Below are 24,366 nucleotides of genomic sequence, written 5' to 3'. Positions count from 1 at the left end.
CTTGGTAAATGTGGTGGATTTTATGAGGCGAATTTTATATAACGGCTTTTTCGAAGTTATAGCGCACTTATTTTCGTATGCTTTAGAATTTTTTGCCCATAAAACAGGTAACTTTTTCAAGCGCTAACAACAGCGTTTTTTTATTGACTCATCGAAATAAAAGGTTCCGCATCATTCTGAGACAGCAATGAAGACACAAACGCAAGAAATGTTAAATATGGATTTTGACCTTAATTTTAACCGACTGGTATCAACAGTAGGTATTAAATTAAAAAAAAACGTTTTTACCAAAGCGCACCCTATGTTATCTAATTGCGTAACTTCTAATCTGGAGCTGCAAGGAACTTGAAACTTTTACGTCTATAGAAGACACATAAGTCCTCTAATGCTGAAAATGTCGTTCAAATTACACAATGTTCGATTTTTGCAAACTAGATAAATGTTGGTCTAAAAATAAACGAATCCAGCCAACTGCACCCTCTGTTAAAAAAAATCGTGACTGCAAATCTAGAGCAGATAGACATTTCAAGTTTTCACAATCTATAGAAGATGCATGAATCTACAAATGCTGAAAATTGCATTCACAAAACATTCGGATTTGCGTTCTTAGTGAGCGGTTCCACCCAAATGCATCCTGTGCTATAAAACTTCTTTTATATCTATATAATCTTTTACAACCACTAGGCGAATATTGAATAGGAAAATTCTCAAAATATCATACAAATCGCGCTAAACTTTGATTTATGCGACAAACTTCCAATCTAGAGCAAGTAGAAAGTTGAAAGAAAAAAGGAATATGAAAGTAAAAGAATTGTGTGTTGTACAAGTTGTCTCTTTTACTTGCTTGTTTACCTAAGAACTTGCAGATTTAAAGCAAAAAGGCCCATTTTGGCAGATCGGGTTTATTCGCTATTCGACCACTAAACCTAACATGATTTTCGGCATGGAAGGGGTGGACTCCCAAAGCCGATTTTGCTTTGTCCCATAAAGGAAAAAGAATCAATAGGACCGTCCTGAATTCGCCGAAAGGGCGCGCCCCAATGCGACACAACTTTGTTTCTCGCATCGATCGCCCCAGTAACCCCATTTTAGGCATCCGGGCTTCTAACAATAAATTATCTGTGGTCTATGGGGTGAAATCATTTTGATCTATTTGCCGTCTATTTGCTGCAAAATGCCCAATGCTTAGTAGATGTGGAGATTAAGTTGGTGCTGATGAGTTGAAAGCCGAATTTTCTCAAAGATCTGAAGATAAATTGCACGTATTTAGACAAGCGAATACGGAATATATGAAGATATATGTGAACTCACGATGATAGTTGAACGTAAATATGAGGAAGCAGGAAGATAGAAGGAATAATATATTAGTGACGGAAAGAATCGAATGAATTCGATCAACTTTTAAAACATTTTCCCAATTAAATAGTTAATTCATATGTTGGTTTGTTGATTTGATCCGTCCATCATTAATCAGTGATTCCTGTACTATTTTCTGGTTATACTTCCTATCTTTTCAATTCAGTTGCCTCTTCGAACTTCAATTTATGTCCCGTATTGATTCTGTGTTCTACCAAGGTAATTGAGTTTATTTTCGCTACTTATTTTGCCCTGTCTTTGTGTGTTCTTCCAGATACTTTGAGGTTTCTTCTAAAAATAGTTTTCGTTAAACATTAAAACACTTTGTTTGTTTTCGTCGTCGGTGAATGTTTTGATAACGTTTGGACTTGATTTCGGTGGATTTCTCCCGATTGTTATAGTTTTGAAGAACCTTTTCTATTTTGTTCAAGATGTTCAATTATTGCTTCCATAAGTTTGTTTAGAATGTTTTTAATTTGGGAGATAAAGTAACTGTTTCCTATACTCTTACTCTTCATTTTTTATTATTACTTTTACTTATTTCCGTTGCTCTATTGAGTTTTCAAACTATTGTTCATAAGTTCCACTAAAGTCCTGCAGTTAAAACTTAAATTATACCAGACTAATTAACAATTTACATCCGTTATGCTCAAAAAATAGGTCTAAGGCATGTTGAATTATTCAAAGCTGTGGTACTTCGAAATGTTTCTGTAAAAACTCCCACTATTCGTTCTGGACCAAGTAAAAGCTTAGAACTTTACAGACATATAGGAGATAAATGAATCTGCAATATTGGAAACATCATTTAAATCGTATCAAATCTTTGGATTTTTGTGGGCTTTGCAAATTGGTCCAAAAATGGTCGTTTCCACTCTCAAGTGTATTCTCTGCTCTAAAAAACCATAATTTATAAAGTCCAGCAGGTAGAAACTTGTAGCTCTCACAATTTATAGACAATTCATATGTCTGCTCATATTGAACAGCCCTTTCAAATCAGATCAAAGCCTGATTTTTGCGGATTTGGTAAATGATGGCCTGAAAGTGAGCGTTATTTAACCAAGTGTAAACTCTGTTATAAAAATTCTTCATTTTAAATATAGAGCAAACTATCGAATAGCCTTCGCTTTTTCTTTCTTTCATCTTTTCCTCCAAGTGCCCTCTCCGCTGCAAAAATGTATTAGCCAATCTGCAAGAAGCAGAAATTTGGAACTTTTCCAGTCTATAGAAAATACTTAATTCTGGATTCTCGCAAAATTTCCTTCCTTCAATTCGCCTAAAAGATTGATTCCTGTGGACTTCGATAATATTGCCTTAAAAACGAAAGTTTTCACCCAAGTGCTCTGATTTAAAAATTCCCAATTTCAAATCTATCGGCAGCAGAAACGTGAAACTTTTGAAATACATCTAAAATACTGAAAGCTGCCACATCTACAAATGTAACTCGAAATTGCATCAATTTTTTATTTTTTCAAGCTTTTTGCATGTTTATGTTGAGTCAAAAACCAAAGCTTTCGCCTAAGTGCACCCTCGACTATCAAAACTCATAACTTCCAATCTAGCACAAGGATCAACTTGCAACTTTATTTAGTCTATAGGAGACCATTCAGTGCGAAAACGCACAAACTTTTATTCAAATTGTTCGAACGATTGATTTTTGAGAGCTTGGTGGTGTTGGCCCAAAAATTAAAGTGTCCCCTCGGCTTTAAAACTTCATAACTTGCAATGTGGAGCAATGATAAGCTTGACACTTTAGTAACCAACAGGAAGACGCTTGAGTGTGAAATTGGACAAAACTTTATTCAAATTGCTCCAAGATTGAATTTTGCACTTGGGAAAAGTAGGGCCAAAAAATTCATTAGGCCATTCAGAGCAAGGAAAAACGTGCAACTTTCACAATCTATAGACAATACTTGAATCTCAAACTGGATTGAATTTTGATTCAAGTCGCACGAAAGCGTGATTTTTGCGGACATGGTAATATTAGCTTAAAAATGAACGGTTTCCATCACCAATTAAAATTTTTAACTCGCAATTATAAAGCATTGCTTTAAAACCCTGTTCCAGCCCCCGCTTAGCATCACAGTCAGTGCCAGAAATTAACTAAACGACAGCAAGAATGATTGGAAACAAAATTGAACTCTGTTTTTCTTGCATAACAAGGAGGAGAGAAAGTGAGATTAATTTTCCGTTTACCTTTTTTTACTTTTGCCTTTACCTTCAGCTAATTTTTAATTCTAAGAACTTAAAGCAAATTAGTAGCACGTGTAGTCCATAAAACCTGTCTTTTACTGGTAGTTCAGAAATATCACGTACATACAGAAGGAGCAATTTCTTTAGTTCTGCTTCACTCTTAAATTTGCAAAGAAATATAAGTGCACAGGCTCTTGGCTACCACTCTACAGGCTGCGGAATTAAAAGCTTTTAATTAAATTATAATTCTCAGGTTATAACGTGTACTTACAAAGCGTCATTGTTTTACTGCTCAGAAGATACTCTTAATTTGTAAATATATACAAACTGACAAACAAAACAAAATTCAGCAAAAAACCACCTAAAGTCTTTAGTGTTTTAAAACATTTATGTTTATTTTGCAAATTTAGTAAGGGTTGCTGATACTAAACATCAATTTACCAAATAAACTACATTTCTTATAGCAAAACATCCAAAAGTAGGTAGAACTATCTAAAAAATCTCTTGTTAGTCACCACTGTTGATTGCAAGAAGGTCGACAGTTCTTCCTCAAGCCTTGCTATTCTTGTAGGTTCTTCTACACAAGCCTATTTTCTGTTCTCTATCACTCGGCTTCACTTGTGGTGAGTTAAAGTTCGTTATTCTTATGGCGCCTTATTGTTTTTCTATGACATTTTCCACATAGTCATCAGGGTTATCTGTCTAGTTCCATGGTTCTTTGTATTTGACTTGAGTTCTTTGTGTGCATGTTTCCGTTTTTTCGCCTCTGTTATCTTCTCTTCAGGCTTAGATGTATTGTTGTCTACTTTGCTTGTATCTGCAGCATTCGTTCTCAAAATTGGCTCCTTAACTTCAAGACTCTTCCGTATTCTTCATCAAATCAATTCTTCTCTTTTAAACCTTTTAACGCCAACAAAGATTCAGGTATTCTTTCAACCAAACGTTGTTGATGCAGTGAGAAAATTATTTATGTTAAATAAATCGACTTGTACTACCTTGACATTAAGATCTTCCATAAAAAGTGTCGCGTCCTGCTTAGACAAAGCTAAAAGAAACGCCCCCATCTGGTGATAGAAGACTTTTTATTTAGACACTGTTCTCCTTCGGATGGTGCATGAAAGAAATGCAACGTGATCGACATCGTTCGACTCGACTAAAACGGAAATTGTGCTCTAGCGATTAAACGACTATGAAAGAAAACGGCTCTAATTAATTTCGCTTTACATCAACAACAAATAAACCAGTCAGTCACTGATGAGTACCGACATTAAAAAGTTAATAATTTTCCCAAGAACAATCCGGCCCGGGCAGCGAAAGAAACTCGAAAAATGCCCCGCGATATTTCACATTTTTCACAGTCAAGAATGACTGACAAAAACCTCCTGCGGTTTAATTTAGTAAAAACAGTTCTTGGTTCAGGTGAAAGTACCACAACGGGTGCTTGAACCTGTACGAAATCCTTCAGCTGGAACGGAAAAAGGTGAACGCCCCCGTGCAATGTTGCATTTGGATGCCGCTCTTTAATACCCCCGAAAAAAAAATAATCCACTTAACAATTCGGGTTTTTGTGCGTTTAAAGTGAAATCAACACGGAGCTGGAAATACAACCCTTGTCCCCATTTCCACCCCTCCTTCTCCGGAACGGGAACGGCCACTTTATTTTTCCGTGCCTTACCCGAAGGTTCATATGGGATAAGTGATTAACTGTCCTGTAAATTTTGGCAGTGGCCCTTCGTGAATCAGGTTAATGGCAGCCCAAATCATGCCTATTCTTAAGCGTTCATGGTGCAAAAAGCCCTCACCCAAATTGCCTGGCTTTATCAAACCAGCTCCCATTGGTCGCTTTTGTCGCAATATGTGACCTTGTCATGTACGAAGGCTTTTTGCACCAACTTTCAGCTTTTCTCAAACTTAGAAAAACAGCTTCCAATTAAAAATTTGTTTTACATTTTTCAAACATCTTCAGCCTGTATTATTCGGCTCTAAACTAGTTTCGAGCTACTGCAGCAGATCAGGTCGAAAAGTGAAAACTAAGCTTTCCACTCGTCAATGTGTTTTCCTCTATTGATCTGGTTAGATTTAGTTAAGGCGCACGCGCACATACTCCACAAAGAAATTTTCTCAGTGGGTAACTAGGCAGGGTCTGGATGAAATAATAATGACGCTGCTCTGGAACGTTTCCTGCTGATAACTAGGCTAAAGATGTAGGACTAGTTATGGAAGTTGGCTCCATGCAGGGAAGTCTCACTTTGCATTAGAGAAATTAAAGTCTGGTTTATGAAATATTTCTTTGAAAGGTTAACAATATTTAATTTGAGGCTAATAAAGTCTAATATTGAGACAAAATAATTCCAAGTCTTTGTTTCATGCTAAGGCTTTCTTCGTTTAGGATCGAAAATATTTTCATGAAACACAATAAGGCTAAGTCTTCAGTTGGAATGTTAGAATTAAAGTCCACTTTAGTTCGATTTTCTATGTCAGTTATTTTGGATTCTAAATCCTTTTTGACTGTTTTATGTCGTACGATTTTAAATTATTTGTTTCTGCGTGTGTACACTCAAATAAAGCTCTCTTAACTATAGTTATATGAATTTTCCACTCACAGGTCAATATCCAGTTTAGACACACAAAAGACACATTGCTCGCTTACTGCAAAAATTTTTCCGAAATTTTCAGTATATACAGGGTGTTGCAATAAGGATGGTAAGCGGCTGTATCTTGGAAAGTAAGTGTTGTAGAGTGACCGGAAAAAAAATTGATAACAAACTTGAGGAAAAGAATTTGCTGCAAATTATTTTAAAATTTATCAGATGACCACTAGATGGCGTAATTGTAAACGGTATTTTAAAAAGCCGATTTTATACAGAAATTGTCCCTATAAGTGAAACATCTAGTAAGTTTAGTCAAAAGATCATAAAAAACCGTACTACTTCTCTTATGAACTTTTTCCTAACTTGTCAAATAAAGCGTGGGGGGAGAGTCAAACCGCTTAATTCAAAGAAACCTGTAACTTCAAAACGGCTTGACCGATTTCAAAGTTTTTTCTATCAATTGAAAGAGCAATAAAAACTACTACAATATGTGATATAACAGCAATTTTACTCATTTTCGAAAAATCCGCTGTTCGAAGAAATTTCTTTGTTTTAATTTTTCACAAAAATTTGATATACTACCTTCAAGTTATTTTACACGCATTCGAAAGCCCAGGAAAAATTGAACTAAAGAAACTTCAGAAAAAAGTTGATAAGGAAAGTAATACGGTTTTTTATTATTTTTTAACTAAACTTACTAGATTTCTCTTATAGAGACAATTTCCATATAAAATCTACTTTTTAAAATACCGTTTGCAATTATGCCATCTAGTGGTCATCTGAAAAATTTCAAAATAATTTCCAGCAAATTATTTTCATCAAGTTTGTTATCAATTTTTTTTTTCGATCACTCTACAACACATACTTTCCAAGATACAGCCGCTTACCATCCTTATTGCGACACCCTGTATATGAAAAGCACAGAAAATGTTTAAGCGTTTGTCTTCTAAATTCTAAATATCTGAAATTAATTTATTGGACAATTTTAACTGAAAAACTCTCAAATTTTCTTTAAAAAAATGAGCAAAAATCGTTAGTTTTAAAGCTCTAAAATCTAGAACCGAAAATTGATTTCTTAAAGCAACTGGAAAAGCTTTCACAGTTTCTTTTATCCACTCGAAAAAGTTTGTGCCTACAGTGATAGGTAATTGGTCCCACCAAAACTCTGCAATTAATCTCTTATGGGAGAAAAACTTAAAATATTAACAATTGAAGAAATATCAATTTGTTTGCAATTTTAATTGAACACGAAGTAAATAAAAATGTTGTGTTTTTAGTTATTTAAAGCTGCATCGTCACCGACTCGATACTGTCGATCGACGTCAATTTTCGTTTTCGTCCCGAATTCGACGCTGCGAAAAGTTTTTGGAGAATTTTTACAATGCCATAAATTTATCTTGTATCTAATTTTTTGCGTAACAGACCTCTAGATCGTCAGTATTTTTAAGTGAAACTGTACAAAATAGAGCGCTTTAGAATAGAAAGTAAAGCAAAAAAAATCAGTCAAAGCTACCACATTAAAAAAAACTCTACTACAGTCTTCACAGGAATGGAGGAATGGAGGTGACGAGGAAAATATCGAAGATTGTTAACATTTTTAAGTGAAACTAGAAAATTGAGCAATCATAGAAGAAAGAGTAACTTGGCTAAAGCTAAAATAGTATTCTGAAATTTTTAAGAAATTTGAAAAATATTATTAATAAATGGCCCTTACAATAAATCTAAAAACAAGTAAGAAAAAGTTCAAAGATTTTCTCGGCAACGGAACTGTGAGTGCGCCGATACGTTGTGTTGGCGCACCAAGACATATGCGTAACACTGCGCCACTCCTAAAAATTCACTGAGTTACCAAGGCCTACTTTGACCTACAACAAATCGGGTTCTAGTTATATGCATACTCGATTGGAGTGGCTCGCATCGCATCGCCCAGCTCGGCCCAGCATGTCTTTTATGTACAATTTTCAGCCTGAAAGTGTTTTTCTCTCAGGAAATAATGCATTTAAAACATTTTCTGCTTTTGCCCATCACATTTACTCATATCAACTCTTAGTGAGTGATTGCACTGCAAGGATGCAACGTTTCCTAATAATTCCAAACTCAAATATTGCTTTGAAATCCAGATTTGCTTCCATTTTCTGCCAGTTTTAAATGGCGATTTATTTGTTTATTTTGCTGCGAACGCTACCGATTCTTGCACTGGAAATATTTCAATATCACGTGTTTAGTTTATGTTATCTACATCTGCAATCAGTCTTGTGGAAACACCATAATCAGCCTGAAATTGTGCTTAAAAAACAAGTTCAAAATAAGTGGCCAAAGGGTTCGAAGCCAAGGGGTGCAACGTGAATACTAATTCATTGGGGTGTCTTTTGTATTTGCCTTCTCGGCGCGTTTCGCAACTGCCTTTTAATTTGTTATTTTCGGCGTTTTAAAATTAGTTAGACTGAATTTCCTTGGCCGAGTCTAATAGTTTTTTTTTGGGCTTCACCATTGAAAAACTACTAAAGTATTGCACACTAACTTCAGTTTATATACGTAGTTTGCACATCTGTGCACAAAAGTGCAAACTTATTGGATTATTTTGTCTCAATTTTTACGCCATTGTATAGATTTGATGCTGTTTGGTACTTAAGGAAATTATTTTGCTATTGCTCTATTAAGCCAAATGTTTCAGCTAGCCCGGGGATGTGTATTTAAGGTGGGAAGGCGATGAATGTGTGGTCAAGTCCCATTTCAATTAATCCATGGCTCATTTACTAGAAGTTTCGAAACTAAATTCGTTAGTGGGAGTTTATCTTATGACCTAGAAACCCTATTGCTTTGCGTAAAGTCAAATTTACATAGCCAGACCTTTATATAAACAATATTTATGTTTTGGTGCATTCATTTAAGGTCGCTTATGCATTTTTTTGTCGGTATAATTTTTTAATACAACCGACCAGTTCCTGATTTCTAGGTTGCAATTAGTTTAAAAGAAAAAACTACACTGATAAGGCAGAAAACAGCCATAAACCCCCCAATCTATCAATTACTTAGCAATTTTGCCACCTCTATGTTTCAAACGATAATCCCTAGGCAAAAGGGTCCATAGTTTGAAACCGCCACATTCACGAAAACCAATCACGTGCATTCTCTCATCTAACCCTGACCTTCCCTACTCTTATTGGTCGGAAAAAATCGGTCTTCTACTAGGTAAACGCATCCGAGGGGGTGTTTGATTGGGCGTTTTCGCATCGAAACTAGATTTCGAGTCGAGGGATGGCGGATAGAACTTGGGCGAGAAAACGCTGATTTATTGCCCAATTGCGTTATGGAACGGCGGACATTCGGCCTTAAACGCTATTTGTAATGTTTGCACTGCATATTTCACAGCAATAAAAGAATAAACAGTGGAAAGAGGTCACCAAAATAGTTAGAAGCTTCTTTGTTAGTTTGCTGCGGCCTGACCGATGAGAAAGGAGAATAAACGGATAGAATTACGTTCTCAGCTATGTTGGAGATCGCACAAACTGCACGAGCAAATTAATTGTATTTGTTATATAAAATAAATATACCTAATTGATAAACAATTAATTTATAATACACTGTTTCATCATAATTTTTTATTGATTATTTAATACAAGCATGCAATTTAATGCAGATTTTTATTTTCTGTGCTTTACAGAGCAAATTGTTAACTAGTTGCAAATACTGTGTCATTCAATACATTTGAAATTATCGGATATAAAACACAAACATAATTTTTTCGCATATGTTTTAACCTAGATTCCAAACCTTTCAAGTTTTGCTTTTTGAAGCGATTTTGCTGCTCAAAATAACTAAAAAGGAAAATGAGAAAATCTAATTAAAAATACAGATTGACTCTCTGAAATTTCGTTTATATTTTACGGGACTTATGGGAAAACTTCGTACTTATGGAAAAACTCTAATTCAAGCAATCATCAACAAGCAACGAGTTTCAAATCAATTAAACATACTATTTAGATCTAATCTACATGAAATCACCTCTAGAATTTAATAGCTTTGTTTGCTGGTTGAGTTTGGATCACCCTTTATATTTGCATATGAAGAAAAATGAATATAATTTATGTAGAAATAAAGTATTAGAAAAAGTTATAGCGCTCCGAAGAAAAAACTTAAAGCTTTCGAAAATTCGCGGTTCATGAGTAGGTTCAAGGTGCTGCTTAAATAGAGTTTAGCTACAATAATTGCACCTTTACTGTAGAAACATATGGTAGAGCCTATGGATTTTACCTGGGCGCCGATGGAAATCTAATAGGCTGGAAACCGCTTTTGGGGGTGCCTGAGATTAGCACATCTCAAAATCTGTATTTGATTATATCACAAAACTGTCGTGGCTTTGATGATGACAAAAGTTTCATTTACTTTCAGTTAGTGCACTCATAAATGGGTATTTAGCGGATTCCACAATGCAACTAATTTGGAGGAGCTTTATTTAAGTGTTTTCGCTTTTTTGCACCAGGGTTTATACAGTCAATATAGCTTTCAATATTCGTACAAAAAACGATTATTTTATTATTTTCTTTGATATAGGGTGCGCAAAGTCAATTAGGTACAAAAATTTGTATTTTTGTATATTTATTTAAAATTCTGAGCACCACACGGTTGCATTAAAAATTGGTATATAAAGTCTTTTTAATATAAGCAATTATATGACAGTATAGTTTTGCCAATTGAAACTAATTAATTATTTGTAATTAATAATTTTGTCTTTAATACTGTTACAGACAAAATGGACAAATAACCCCCACAACTTGACCATACTGAATCCCCTTTGCCTCGCAAGATTGACAAAACACTCCCGTTTTCGTTCCCCAACAGATACTTTACTAGAACACCTACAAACGCAACTGAACTAAGGACTAAGATCTGTTTGTTTTGCAAGCCAAGAATTTTTATTTTATTTTTTTCCGCTGATTAATTTATACGAGTGTTAGGAATAGGAATTAATTTAGAATAAGCTAGGCTAAGACACATATGTACTAAACATGGGCAGAAAGACCGATTGGGTCGATAGCCTTTTTATGTAGGAAATAAAGATTATTTATATATATATAATATTTTTGGGAAGGTTCAAGTATTGGCAATATGTAGATACTTGATTTTTCAATTATTTTCTTCTCTCTAAATTTTTCAGCTTTATTGATTATTTTTGTTGTTCTTCAAGAACTGATATTCCAAAGCAACGTTAAAAATTGAATGGTCTTTCGTTTATTTTCAGGGGGTTTTGGCTTAATTTTTAAAGCTCTATCGACTGGATATAAAGGTCATTCCAAATATCATCTACTTCTGAAAGTTTACTTTTCTGCCTGATTTCGTAACTGTAAATTAAATATAAACCACTACATTGGTAAATGTTTCACGCTTCTACACCTCTCTATAGAATGCAAATAAATTATAGTTTTTGCTTCATTTTACGGACTTTTAGAAATATATTTCGTACTCGGATGGTATGAGAGGAAGGGAATAAAACTTCTGCGTTTTTGGTCATTTTTTCTAAAAATACCTTTTGTCTGCAACTTTTCTCAACCGGGACTTTACTGCTTTCAATATATACTAATTTAGAACTATGTATTTTATCTGAATTATCCATAAAGCCATTCAGAAACCAAACCAGGCCCCATTAATCCAAAAAAAAGTGGCTTAAATAATATTATAAAAGGGCTTTTTTACATTTCTTTTGTACTTTACGGAAAGATATAAACTTAGTGAGTTTCACATATCTCGTATACTTCAACTATGTAACAAAGTTTAATAAAATCTTCTTTCCATGCTAGTTGTTCATCTCCGTTTCTAACATTTAGGCATTTAGGTCATTCATCAGCATTGCATCATTTATACGAGGCCGTGTGAGTGTAGCGCCATCTTGGCCATTAATATCTTCTGATATCATGTCAACTTTTTCCTATTCTGAACGGTTTTTAAGTAAATTTGTTGAGGAGCGATCATTTATCTTTTGCGGCAGCGTTCAATTAAATTTCCTCCATTTTTTTGGTTTAGATTTAGGTCATAATCACCAGGCATGTAAGTGGTCTAAAAAGCCGTAAAATCGTAGCATTTCGGCAAAAGAATCATAAAACTACTAACTACATGCTATTGCTTAACGCGCTTCGACTTAAACCAATATTACTTTTACTTTACCTACAATTACAATTTTCCTTTCAAATCTCTGCAGGCTTTCAGTCATAAATTACAATTGCGGTCATTTTATGTATTACGTACGTTTTGTTTTTTTTGGATAACCATCTTCCACCAATTATGCTCACAATGAACTCCGTTTACTTATTTCTCGTCTTCCTTGTTTACATTAATTTTAAAATGTCTAATTTTATTTTATTCATATTAAAAGGTGCTGTTTAAATTGAAACGAGGTTGCCAAATTAAAACTTGGAACTTAAGTGGAGAAACACTTATTTGTGAAAGCTGCGGTATAAGAGCGACAAAGTTGAAACGATTTATACGAAAATTTGTTGAAATCGAGCCAAAAGATTACTTTCTTTTTGGCAATTTTTCAAAAAAGTGACAGCACAATTAACTCACATTAAATATATTTTTATTTAGAAATGCCCACTACTGGGTTGGTTCATTAAACCTTTTAAATCATAATAAATTTGGAAAAAATTCAGCGCCTGAAAAGCACTTAACCAAACATGCCTAACACTAAGAACATGCCGGGCGAACATCGACTGGCTTAATTTTTTTCTCTAAATTGAATTTAATGTTTGTATAATAAAACAAGACATTCTTTATATGGCTTTGTTCTTTTATAATCATCCTGGCTAAAATGTTGAAGCAATTAGAAAAATTTGCTCCGCCTATGCTCGGGCACCAACTACAAAGAAAATGTGGACACGTTGCATTTTATGCTATTTTAATAGCTAACCTGACCAAATCAATTTTTAAAGGACTTTTCCCGTCATCCTCTGCCATCTTCCAGCTAGCTCGTTCTCCATTATATTCATGCCATGAAGAAATCGTTAGATTGAAAGTAATCTGACTTTTTTAGTCAATATGGTGACTGTAAAGCAAACTTTGAAAGAAAAATACTTAATTTTCCTTAGTTGAAAATTATTTAAGATAGTCAGGTATTGAATAAGCATTCAACTTTAACGATCAAAAACGCTTTTTGGGAAATATTGAATACTACTATTTCTTCACGAACTGGCGGCGGTTGTTAGTGTGGCTGCAAAAGTTCTTTGCACAGAATATCCCCATCTTGATATAAAAATCGTTTTTGGACTTAAAAAAAAATTAAATGGTTTATTTTACTTCAAGCCTGGTATTGCGTAAAAACTGTTTTTTCCATGCTTTTGAGTTCATTTAAAATGTAATGTTAATTATTCCAGAAAGATGTAAATTATTTTAGTTTAGGAATTTTAGCTGAAATTCTCGCCTTCAGTTCATAAATCCAATATTGGATAAACTGTGTGTAAATGATTTGGGACAATTACTCTAAACTGGGCAGAAACTCCATCGTGTTTGTACCAAATTCGATTTCTTAACGCAATTGCTAGATTTTCAAACCCAGGAAATAATTCATGGATAAAATGCCAATAAGAAGAAATTATATAATTTTCAATCATTTTTCAACAAATCTCGAATATTTTTTCAGCCCATACACAAGCAACTTGCACACTACAGTTACCACATAAGACTTTGTTCTGTGGTTCTTTGCCCTTCTTTTTTATTGTGACTAATTTTTTTTGTCAAAAAAGCAATTATTGCATTAAATGAAAAATAGAACAGAAACTAGAAAAACCATATCCTTCAATATCTCTGAAACGATTATTTTGCGGCCCCCTTTTCACAAACACTTTTTTTTAAATTTACTTTATATCTCTTCAACTGCTTTACACTATTTTTTGTACACTGTAGAATACATTTATCTCCCTCCATTAAATAGTCGCTGATATACTAGCTTTGTTTTAAGCTTCCAAACATCAATGCTTTGGGTCTTTGGAGTACAATTATTTATTTAATAAGTTAAAATGTACTAAAGTGGTTGAAACAAAACAGTTCTGAAGCATCAGAAAACTTCTAATGTTTTTCGTATTCATTGGCAGTAGCAATTGATGAAGAAAAGACTGTTGAATCAGAAGAAAATGCCATAATTTGTCAGCATGAAAAGTGAAAAAGTCTCAATGTCCTAAGCTTGTTCAAGCATTAAAGCTTCTTTTAGGCTTATTTCGATACGCTGAGACCATTCGCAAAGTTTGATCAACTTTCCTATATTGCGGGTTTTTATTTCAGTTTTTATTCTTTTTCTTTCTTAATGTTAATTTCTGCAATAAAACTTAAAACACTTAATATTTTCAAAATAATACAGATAACAAAATATGTACAGAATATTTGGAGGAACCACAAATTTTACAATATACGGGTTCAACGACCCACCCTGTATTAGAAGTTTTTGCTGAAAAAAATGAGCATGTAAAAATGCAAATCGACCTCTCAGAATGTTTTTTGAAGCACGCGCCTCTACTTTTAATCGAATTTGTTACGTTTGCCTCATACACACTGTAAATAGACATTTTATAGACATATTTTAATTTAAAAAAATCAAAAGATCCAACAATTATTACAGCGTGATTCATAGAAAGTGCGCAAAACGTAAAAGCCAAATTTTGGAGTCAAAATATGTATTAAAATATAAAAACATATACAAGGAAACGTGTATTTGTCACACTCTTAAAATATCAATAACATTAATATTAATAATAATTTTTTAAGTTTTTGAGCCATTGGACTTATATTTGGGAAAATAACTCGAAAACGAAGACAGATACGAAAAAACGGCAAGAGATTAGAAAATTCTTAAATTGAACGGTAAATGTAAAAATGTGTTCGGTCAAAGTCAGTGCCTCTAGACAAAAGACCACCCTGTAGATTTTCACGACTAGTCTCTTTATCTGCGGGTAAAGGGTCTAAACATTATCCTGTGGTAAAAATTTGAACAAAATATCTCATAAAGTGTAGAAGTTAAGGAGAAAATATAAAAACTTTTTTGGCATTTTAGTACTAGTTTTTTTATGGAATCAGTAGATTAAAAACTTGCTAATTATGTTTTAATAGTTTTCTCTCAACCGAGGGAGAAAGCTTTAGAACCTATTATTTTCAAGCGCTTTATCTATGCGATGTTGTAAATAACATACGTATAAGAAGTTGTTTCCAAGATTGCCATTATTACTTTCTTTAAAACAAAACTTTTTGTTTCAGAATCAAAACGTTATCTGACATAGTTTATAAAATGTTGTTTCATATTTCTATACAATTAATTACGTTTTGTATTTTCGCATAATATTTTTGAACCATCTGTGAAAAACTTGCACAAAATGTTCATGATTTTTAGAAATTTTTGTTTTATAGATAGAAACTTGCTTATATTCTAATAATTCTGTTTTATGAAAACCGAAGGAAAAAGCTTTAGAAGCTGGTATTTTTAAGAGCTTCATCAGAACTTAACGGTTTTAAGGCACAGTGCTTTTTACAAGTAAAATTATCAAAAGCTGCCTATAAGTATACATTTTTCTAAAGCCTTTCAAATTGTTTTCAAGATTGTCGTCATTATTTCCTTTAATTTAAGACTTTTTACTTCAAAACCAGAACGTTGTCAGATAAAGTTTGTAATTTTTTTTCTAAAAAAATTAAATCCACGCTTCATCATATTTTTGCATATTATTTATTGTTCATTCTGCACATTTTAAACAAATTAACAACAAAAGCAGTGAAGGCATTTTCCATTGCAATTATTTGATTAACAAATTATAGTTAAAGTTACAGTTTTTAACATCGCTAAAAAAGTGTACAAAATTGCATGTTTTTTAGAGCAGCAGTTACTTTATCTAATAGCTCAACAGCAGGTCTTCTGATGAGAATTTTTAGAGCCACCATGGATGGAGCGGATATGGATGCGTGAGAATTGTTTTGGTGTAAATCGGCACTATTGCTGGGGCTGGAGCAATCACTTTTATTGGCGGGTGGTAGATCAAAGGGGCTGGATAACTATGAAGATATCCTGGAACAAACTAACATTAGAATCCTTTGGCTTTCGGAAAATTTACAGAGACAATTGAACTTTTTAATGCAGGAAGCCAAAATTGATGCTATTCTCCTAAATACAAATAAAACCTTTAGTGATTTCGCTAATTACCTGGGGCTGCAAAAGTACAAGCCAAAACAGCACAGGCCACTAAGAACACTTTGAACATGTTGAACGGTACTAATTAAAAGATCGAAAGAATCTGCTGTTTTCTCTAGTTTTTCACGGCTATTTATACGCTTTTGTATGAGGCAACGTACATTCATCTAAGGAAAATTGTATTGAAGATCTTGTGACAATAAATTCACTATTGCAAGATCGAAGTTGTCGCATCAGCTCCCTTATTTAGCGCAGTTGCTCAAAGCTAATTAGCAAAGTGAACATTGGCAATACACATTTTTTCCTTGTTGGCTTATTTGTTCTTAGCATCCAACGTGCTCTCAGCTAAAACTCTTTTTTTGCAAAAAATCTTATTGTAGTTTATATTACAGAAATATGTTCACCGTATCCTTGGACGATTTGATTCGCATTTTTCCATCCCATAAGCACATGGAACACAAGCAGCAAATAATGTAAGATTAATTGTAACTATTGCTTAATAGTTACAACAGTAAACAAGTTAGTTTCTATTTATATTTACGTAATATTACTCCTAGTGTATTTATAGCGGCTCTAATGCTGCTCTAAGAGCTGAGCGTTTCCTTCAGTTGCTTCCGCTTCGTGGCTTTCTGTTCCGTTTGTTTTCACTTCTCCCATGGAATTTTGGCAATTTTCTTCTTTCGAGCCTGCGTTAAGTAGCAAAGACATTTGGGGGCTGTTTAATAGAAAAAAGCGAACTATTGCTGGGCTTCCATCCTGATCTTCGTGGGTCTTTTGGCGAATAGCCTGAACTGGCATGTAAATGATGACTGGTTCTAGACTGGCAGGCTTGGGTTCTTCTGAAGAAAACGTATCCATCCTGTAGCTGTAGCTGTGAGGGGGTTGATTGGAAACTTCGTTTTGCGGCCCATGACTGATGCTTTGATATCTTTGATACTCTGGAGTTTGGTAGAAAATTCTGGCTGGACATAAACTGATTTGCAGCAATATTAACAGACCTGTATATCCAGCCATTTTTCAAAGGCTGTGTATTTTCAGTAGATCTGTTAACTGCAACTAAATAGCTTCTTATTTGGCGTGGCGTTTTATATGAAAAAAATTGAAAGCAGCGAAGAACTCAACACGGAAACAGTGCCTTTCTATACCTGATGTTAAATAACTAAATGTCTCGTTGTCATTCTGCTTAATAATTTTTGTGTTTGATGCATTGGGCGATAAAAGTTATTCTTATTTCGTCTGGTGATTATTGCGCCAAATAGCGCAACGCTTCACTAGGTTTGCTAGATATTGTCGCCTGTGAATGAAGCAGCCAATTTAGCAATCAACATAATTTATTTAAAAATACGTTCTGTTAATAATAAAGCAAAGTTCAGTTGAAATTGGGCAACAAGTTTCCTTCGAGGGAAGAGTGGTGTTTAATCGGACCATCCTCCAAACATAGTGTGGAAAGAAGCGTTAAATTGTCCATTTCTTCATAGTTTGGTTCTTTCTCAGCTCGATCACTAGGTTCTAAGTCAGGTATAAGCGGTGGAAAGTCTTCAAGGGCTGTGTTTGGTTCTGATGTGATTAACTCGCTGTTATAGAGAGCGTCGCTTATCTCTTCGGCGGTTTCTATTTCACCGTCATTGTCCTCATTGAAGGCCTAGCAAAGAGAGACTTTTGAATGATTTTCGTACATCATTGCTGTAAGCGGTTTACTATGAGTAAATAAAAAAAAAATAACCCGATAACATTGCGCTTTCAAGTGATTGTATAATTAAATATTTCCTCAGAACATTTCGTATAATCTTTATCAGGGTAATATCAAATCCTTTACAGCATTTTTGTAATTTTTTGGTAAATTAAAAACAGTCAAATATAGTGGAGAAGTTATTCGAAAACTCGAGGCTGATTTTTCCTGCCTTTCTAAAAATTGCCGTATTTTTTATATGTAATTTTACTGCTTGTTAGTATTTCAAAGCACACCTAGAGCAAAAATGAACAGCGACGTTTCTAAAAATATTAACACATCAATTTCCGTTCCACTTTTCAAAATCCGCGCATTTTGGTTCATTTTTGAGCAGATTTATTCGCAAACTTTGGTCTTTTAAGCTTTGACTCTGGCAAAGAACATTTATTTTTTCTTTGTCTTTACTTCCGCTGTTCCACAATATATAAAAAAATTATATAATTTTTTTATTGATTGCAAGACTACAAGATTTTTAAAAAATTCGTATAAAATATTGACTTTGATACTTCAGAATTCAACAATTCTCTACATTTTGCAAAGCCTATTAATAATCCAATTAATAAAGGCTTTAAATACTCTAATGATGCACACTTTTTTCTATCATATTTACATCATACTTTCATCTTCACTGAATGATATTTCCTACAAAAAACTTTATTTCGTGTGATTCATAATGCATGCAGTAAACATCGAAAAATCACCTTATAAAATAAGTAAAAACTTATAGATAAAGAGTCAAATCAAGCATAATGCAAATAAAACGGCAAAAAAACCAAAAACGCTTCTCCTGAATGTTTCAAATGAGAAAAAAATATATGAAAAAGATGCAGAAGAAATAAGCGCAAGAGAATCGCACAATCCGTCAACATCACTTCATGAAAAGAGTGAAAATTGATGTATCAAAAGCCAAATAAAACGACTAAAAAATGCGAAAAATATGTTTTAAGGCGAATTCCGAGGCAAAACGACCAAACTGTTGGCAAAAAACTGGGAAGAGTTGCAGTAAGAAAAAATCTGAAACTTAATACCAAAGATCCGAAACGTAAAAAAATGTTTTTTTAATTATCGAAAAACTTATTAGTGGGCGTTCGATTTTCATTCATGCATTTCTTGTAAATTTTGCAATGTTTGGCTAAATAATGAATTGTGAATGAAATACTGAAAAAAATGTTTAACAATCCTGATGCTTTAATAAAAAATTATAAATTGGTAGGCAGGTACGTATTAAGAACGTTTAAGAATGATCAATTTTTCACTCTGCATCTGATCACTTCTGCACAAGAATATCCTCGTTCAATTTAAAAATTACAGCTTTCATCCTACTATTTTACTTAAAAAACATGATACGTCAAAAGTGTAAATATGAGCGCCATTTTTTAGATTGTATCAATACGAATCATTTCTTCGAAAACAGGGCGTTTCCTAAATAATACTAATCAATAGAAAAACTGAATTCTTCGACATTAAAAACCCCAAACACAAAACTTTGTGGTAGTTTTTTTTCGATGTTTTAATGGTGCAACTTAACTTTCTTGCTTGAACTCTCAAGACTCCAATGGTTTCTAATTTCAAAATCACGATCTTGCTTGAGGAAGCAAGTTAAAAAACTATCAGAGATAGGTGAAGATAAATGACAATACTTGAAAAACTTAAAAAAATATGAAAATATTTACATACAAAAATTGAAAATTTTCATTAAACTGAGCAAACGAAATACTTCGCCTTGAAACTTCACCAAACCCATCTGTTTGCTTCCATTAGGACTATATTGCAATATACAAAGAATATAGACTTTGACTACATTTTGCTATTCTTACCGGTACCACTGGCATGGTGCTCTTGTACTGAAAGGCACTGTTAGACAAATCCACCTCGACTGGAAACAAAGCAGGACCTGCAAGAGCTTCCAAATGGTGCTCGTGCATCTCACTAAGCGCCTTCACAATCCGCACTAGCTGCCCCCCAAGTTGCTGGACATGCTTATTATCCAGAAGCTCCATTTTTACCAGAACATCTGCGCGCAACTTAGCAAACCGAACCCTTGCTAGCTGCCGACAACGCAGAATTAGCCTGCGAAAATTCCCAATGATTTTTCTGATTTTTTTCAGTTGAGCAACTCTTACCTGTATTCATAATTTCCAGTCTCCACCCGGTAGATCGGCTCTTGGAGGGCCGCATAGCCACATTCTTCATCGTCCATTTCCTTCACTTTGAGGCAATAAGCGAGATACTCGAACTTGGCATCAGCATATTTCTTCACCGTTAGCCTGGTGTCTGGAATAGCCTTGTGAAGATACGTCCCCATATCCGATAACACCTAAGGAAATCACTACTGGATGCTCCTCAATCAATCAGCTGCTTCAACAACTCACCGGTTTAACTTTCTGGATCATTTCCAGCCCGGTTTTTTCCATGTTTCGATGCTGCTCCCCAAAGAGCCTGAACGTTTCACTCGCCCTTGGTTGAGGCTCTCTAACTGCCAGAGAAGCAAACACATCTCCCATCGCTTTGATTGTTTGAAGAAGTTCCATGTGGGCCTAAGAAACGCATTGTTTGGATGGAAATATTAGCCAGAAAATCACTTTGATTTACATGCAAAACCCGCTTGCAGTGGTCGACAAGCCCTCGGTACATCAGTTCGGTGTCTTGCAGCTCTTGCATTTTTTTCACTAGAGTATCGTTACATAAAATAGCTCTGGAAACAAGAATTCCGTTTTATTGCACATCCACAGTAAGAGTGAATTGATGATTTGTAAATAAGGGGCGGATTACATGCAAAGTTTTTCTGAAAAACTTTGAAAACTGTTTAATTATAAATTCGTACGATACAAGTTATTCTATTCCAAACTGTAAAGCACCAGAAGGCCACTGTAATTAGCATTCTCTCAGTATAAAACTGAACTTTGCATTAATTCCACAAACCTACCAAAACCGTCGTTTTTTTGAATGAATAGTTGGATTTTTTGTACCTGGACAATCCCAAAGCATCTGCTGTAGACGAGCTCATATTCTCCACCAAGCGATGCTTCATTTTCTTCAAAACTATATCCAGGCTCTTCCCTTGCTGCGGGTCTGCATGCAGCTTATTATAGTTGATGATCACTTCATCCTGAAAGAATTTGCCCTGCTTTTATGCACTTAGCGGGTTTTTAAGGGCACCTTTGCTGCTTGAATCATTTTGGCTACCTCCACCTTAGTCTTCCCTTTAACAGACTGTCCATTAACTGAAACCAATTCATCACCCGATTGAAGAGTTCCATCCCTACTGGCGGCAGTGTTGTCGAAGATTTGAACTATATAGAGACAGGGACATTGGGGGGCTCCACCCCCTATGCTGATTCCTATTAGGTTGTTTTCGTCTTTTTTTATGGCCACACTGCCAGACGTTACTGTCATACCCCTGGAATAGATTAGATAAGACCACAATCTAATTGGTTAGAAACGACAAAAGTCCATTAAGTCGATCAATTTTTTAATAACATTCCCCACATGCTTTTGGATCAGCTCCATACATGCTTAAGAGTTTTGTGCTGTTTATGGGTTTATAGTAGGAATAGAAAGTGGACTTTTAACTGCTTACAGTGTGTTTTCCTCTAAGTATATTAACACCTCCAGAGGAGTTTGTTGGAGCAGCATATTTGGACTTTGCTGCACAAAATCTCTGAAATATTCTTGGTTCAGGCTGCGCAGTTTTATGAAGCAGTACCTACTTGTGTCTACTTACTCGAAGTTTAAGAGAGTGGCTGAGCTATTTGATGCAAAGTCTTCCATTGACATTTTTAAGCACGAAGGATCTTGAAAAGTTTTTTTTAGTTTTTCAGAGTCTATGAGTATCTAAAGCTAACGTGAAACTACTTTATTGACTATAGTAAAATTGTGTCAACTCTTCTAGGAAGTGAACACGTTATAGCTATGTAAACTATCTGGCGTTTACAAAAAATCAAATTTAACTTAACAAAAGAGAAAAGTAAAATGTACTAAAGGCATGAAAGGTGAAAGTGCTAATAATTTAGAATACTGGGTGATTCAAAGCAAATTTCAAAAAGCGATGGAAGGTGGGTGATCGTGACCAAACGTTCTAATGGACGAGAGTTCTTAAGGCCCTCATTTTGAGGGGTGTTTTTTTGACTAAACGTAAAAAATACCAAAGAGAATAAAATGAAATTTGGTCCAAACATCTAATCAAGTTCTTGGGTCCTTGTTTCCTTAAGATTCTCATTTCGCTGTCTATTTCTTGTCTCCAGATCCTCCGTGGTCTTCCTCGCTTTCTTCGCCAATTTGGATTCCATTTTAGTATTTGTTTAGGTTCGTTCTCCGTTCTCTGCACATGCCTGTACATATCAATTGTTTTGTTCTTATCTCGTCCACTATAGTGCGTTGACCTACTGTCATAATTTCTCTTATTTACGCATTTGTAACTTTTTCTCTCCTTGATCTTCCTGCCCCTCTTCTCCAATAGTCCATCTCTGTCGCGGACATCATTTTCTCTACTACTACATCTGAACTCTACGTAACAATACTCTTTACGGTGGTGTTATATATGAGGTTTTTGTTCTGTTTAGATATACTCTGGTCTCCTTTTATTAAAGTTATTGCTTTTCTTCCCTCCGCTGTTATTTTTAGCCATAACTACAGTATAATTTCACTAATCCCGTACTTCAATAGACCGATACTTCCAATAGTCCGGCATCCCCCGCAAGCAAAAAGAATCGAATTTTATAAAAAAAAATATGAAAAAAGACGATTTACGTGCCAACGATGGATGGCTGGATAAATTAAAGAAGCGATTTGGTCTGTTAACCATATCGTGTGAAAAATTATCAAGCACACACTTTGCAATACAGCCATTTATCCAGTATTTTAAGGACAAAGTAGAGGAACTGGATCTTCTTCCCGACCAACAGATGCACGTGAAGATTGATAGAATGGAATGGAGACCATGGGAAAACAAAAGAAGTAGAGGTAGACCGCAAACGAGATGGTCGGATGCCATAAAAAGACTGGCAGGACACGACTGGATAGGAAAAACTACTAATAGAGGAGAATTTCAGATGTTGAGAGAGGCCTTCACTCGACGATGCGTCGAATATGACGGATATGGATATGAATATGGGACGACTTAAGTAATATTGATGCTGCTCTTTGATGATTTCGCTATAATCCAGTAATCCGAACATTCCGAAAATCCGGCAACCTCAGGTTCTCAATAGTGCCGGATTAGTGAGATTACTAGTTAAACAGTCTTCGGTTAAAAGTTTTTTTAAAGTGTACATCCCATTTTTTGTCTGATATTGGCGAACTTATATCGTTGGTCGTTTCATTTATAATTGATCTTATCGTCTTCCAACTTTCGGTGCTTCTTCGACCTCCTATTTTCTGGCACTTTTGTGTCCATGGTAAATTTTTCTTGTCACTAATCATCTGTTACCTCTGATTGTCCGTTCTGGAAATTTTGTCCGGCATTCTCTGTTTTTTTGAGATAAGTAAATGTAGATAATATCTATATTGTTGAGGCAAATTCATTTTTTTCCAAACTTCTTGTTGGGTACTTCGACTCAAAAATTTTTGTCTTTAAAAAAGTTGATAATTGCCATAAAATTCAATGGAATAATTCCACAATTTTAACAAAAGAACAATCCACAAAAAAACGTAAAATTAAAGAAAGCGCGCTAATTTTACTAAATCAAAATAATTGTGTTGCTTCACGTTCATTTAATTTAAGTCATACATGGTTACCTATGCTAAAATCTGAATTAGACCAGAGAAACATACACCCAAATTAAATTTACACCAAAATTATTAATTAACATTACCTTTATTAATTTAAACAATGAGATTAAGTCAAAGTCACATAACTGACAATTTGCACAGACGAATTATTAGAGCGAATTTTCATATACTGTATTATCCTACTATTGTTACACAATTTATTAACTATACTCTTTTTTAGGTTCATTTAGGTTCTTTTGATAACGATTGCAGAAAATAGCTATCGAAACGTCAAGGTAATTTTCCAAATTAATTTCTTTTCTAATTGGAATTTTCTCCTACAGCTTGAGCCTAAGTGTGTCGCAAGATACCCTCTGGGTGATAGTTCTTGATTACTTTTTGATAAATAATTCCTTCTTATTGCGAAATAGGAGCACTATTTATCAATCTGTAATAGGAGACGTGAGGAAATTCTGTCTTTTTTAAAGACAAAAATTTTTGAGGCGAAAAACCCAACAAGAAGTTTGTAATAAAATAAAAAAATAGGTAAATGTGATACAGTTTTACCTTTTCCTCTATTTCTCTCTCAATCTCAGCATAGCACCAATATGGTTTTCTCTTTTTCGATTTTT

General features: G+C 34.4%; 1 protein-coding gene across 3 annotated transcripts in view; it reads right to left on the bottom strand.

Annotated features, from left to right (window-relative positions):
- Positions 1–17,609: 17,609 nt before the first annotated feature.
- LOC109535907 (PRKCA-binding protein) overlaps positions 17,610–24,366 on the bottom strand; it is an 8,698-nt gene continuing 1,941 nt past the window's right edge. For 2 of the 3 annotated variants that reach the window (XM_019901948.2, XM_019901947.2), the window contains 7 exons: positions 21,185–21,425; positions 20,995–21,134; positions 20,618–20,720; positions 20,398–20,562; positions 20,149–20,342; positions 19,843–20,095; positions 17,610–17,938 (listed from right to left, as the gene is read on the bottom strand). In XM_019901948.2, coding sequence (XP_019757507.1) covers positions 17,666–17,938; positions 19,843–20,095; positions 20,149–20,342; positions 20,398–20,562; positions 20,618–20,720; positions 20,995–21,134; positions 21,185–21,425 — 1,369 coding nt within the window. In that variant the 3' untranslated portion in view covers positions 17,610–17,665. Of the gene's footprint in view, positions 17,939–19,842; positions 20,096–20,148; positions 20,343–20,397; positions 20,563–20,617; positions 20,721–20,994; positions 21,135–21,184; positions 21,426–21,605; positions 21,687–21,749; positions 21,820–24,366 lie in introns of all 3 variants that reach the window. The other variant, XM_019901945.2, reaches the window with a different exon arrangement.

This window comes from Dendroctonus ponderosae, unplaced genomic scaffold (genome assembly GCF_020466585.1).
Source record: "Dendroctonus ponderosae isolate FM_Combo_2020 unplaced genomic scaffold, Dpon_F_20191213v2 Dpon_F_20191213_9, whole genome shotgun sequence".
In the NCBI taxonomy this organism is placed as follows: Eukaryota; Metazoa; Arthropoda; class Insecta; order Coleoptera; family Curculionidae; genus Dendroctonus; species Dendroctonus ponderosae.
Note: the sequence above shows the minus strand (reverse complement) of the source record. Positions and strands in the feature narration are given on the sequence as shown.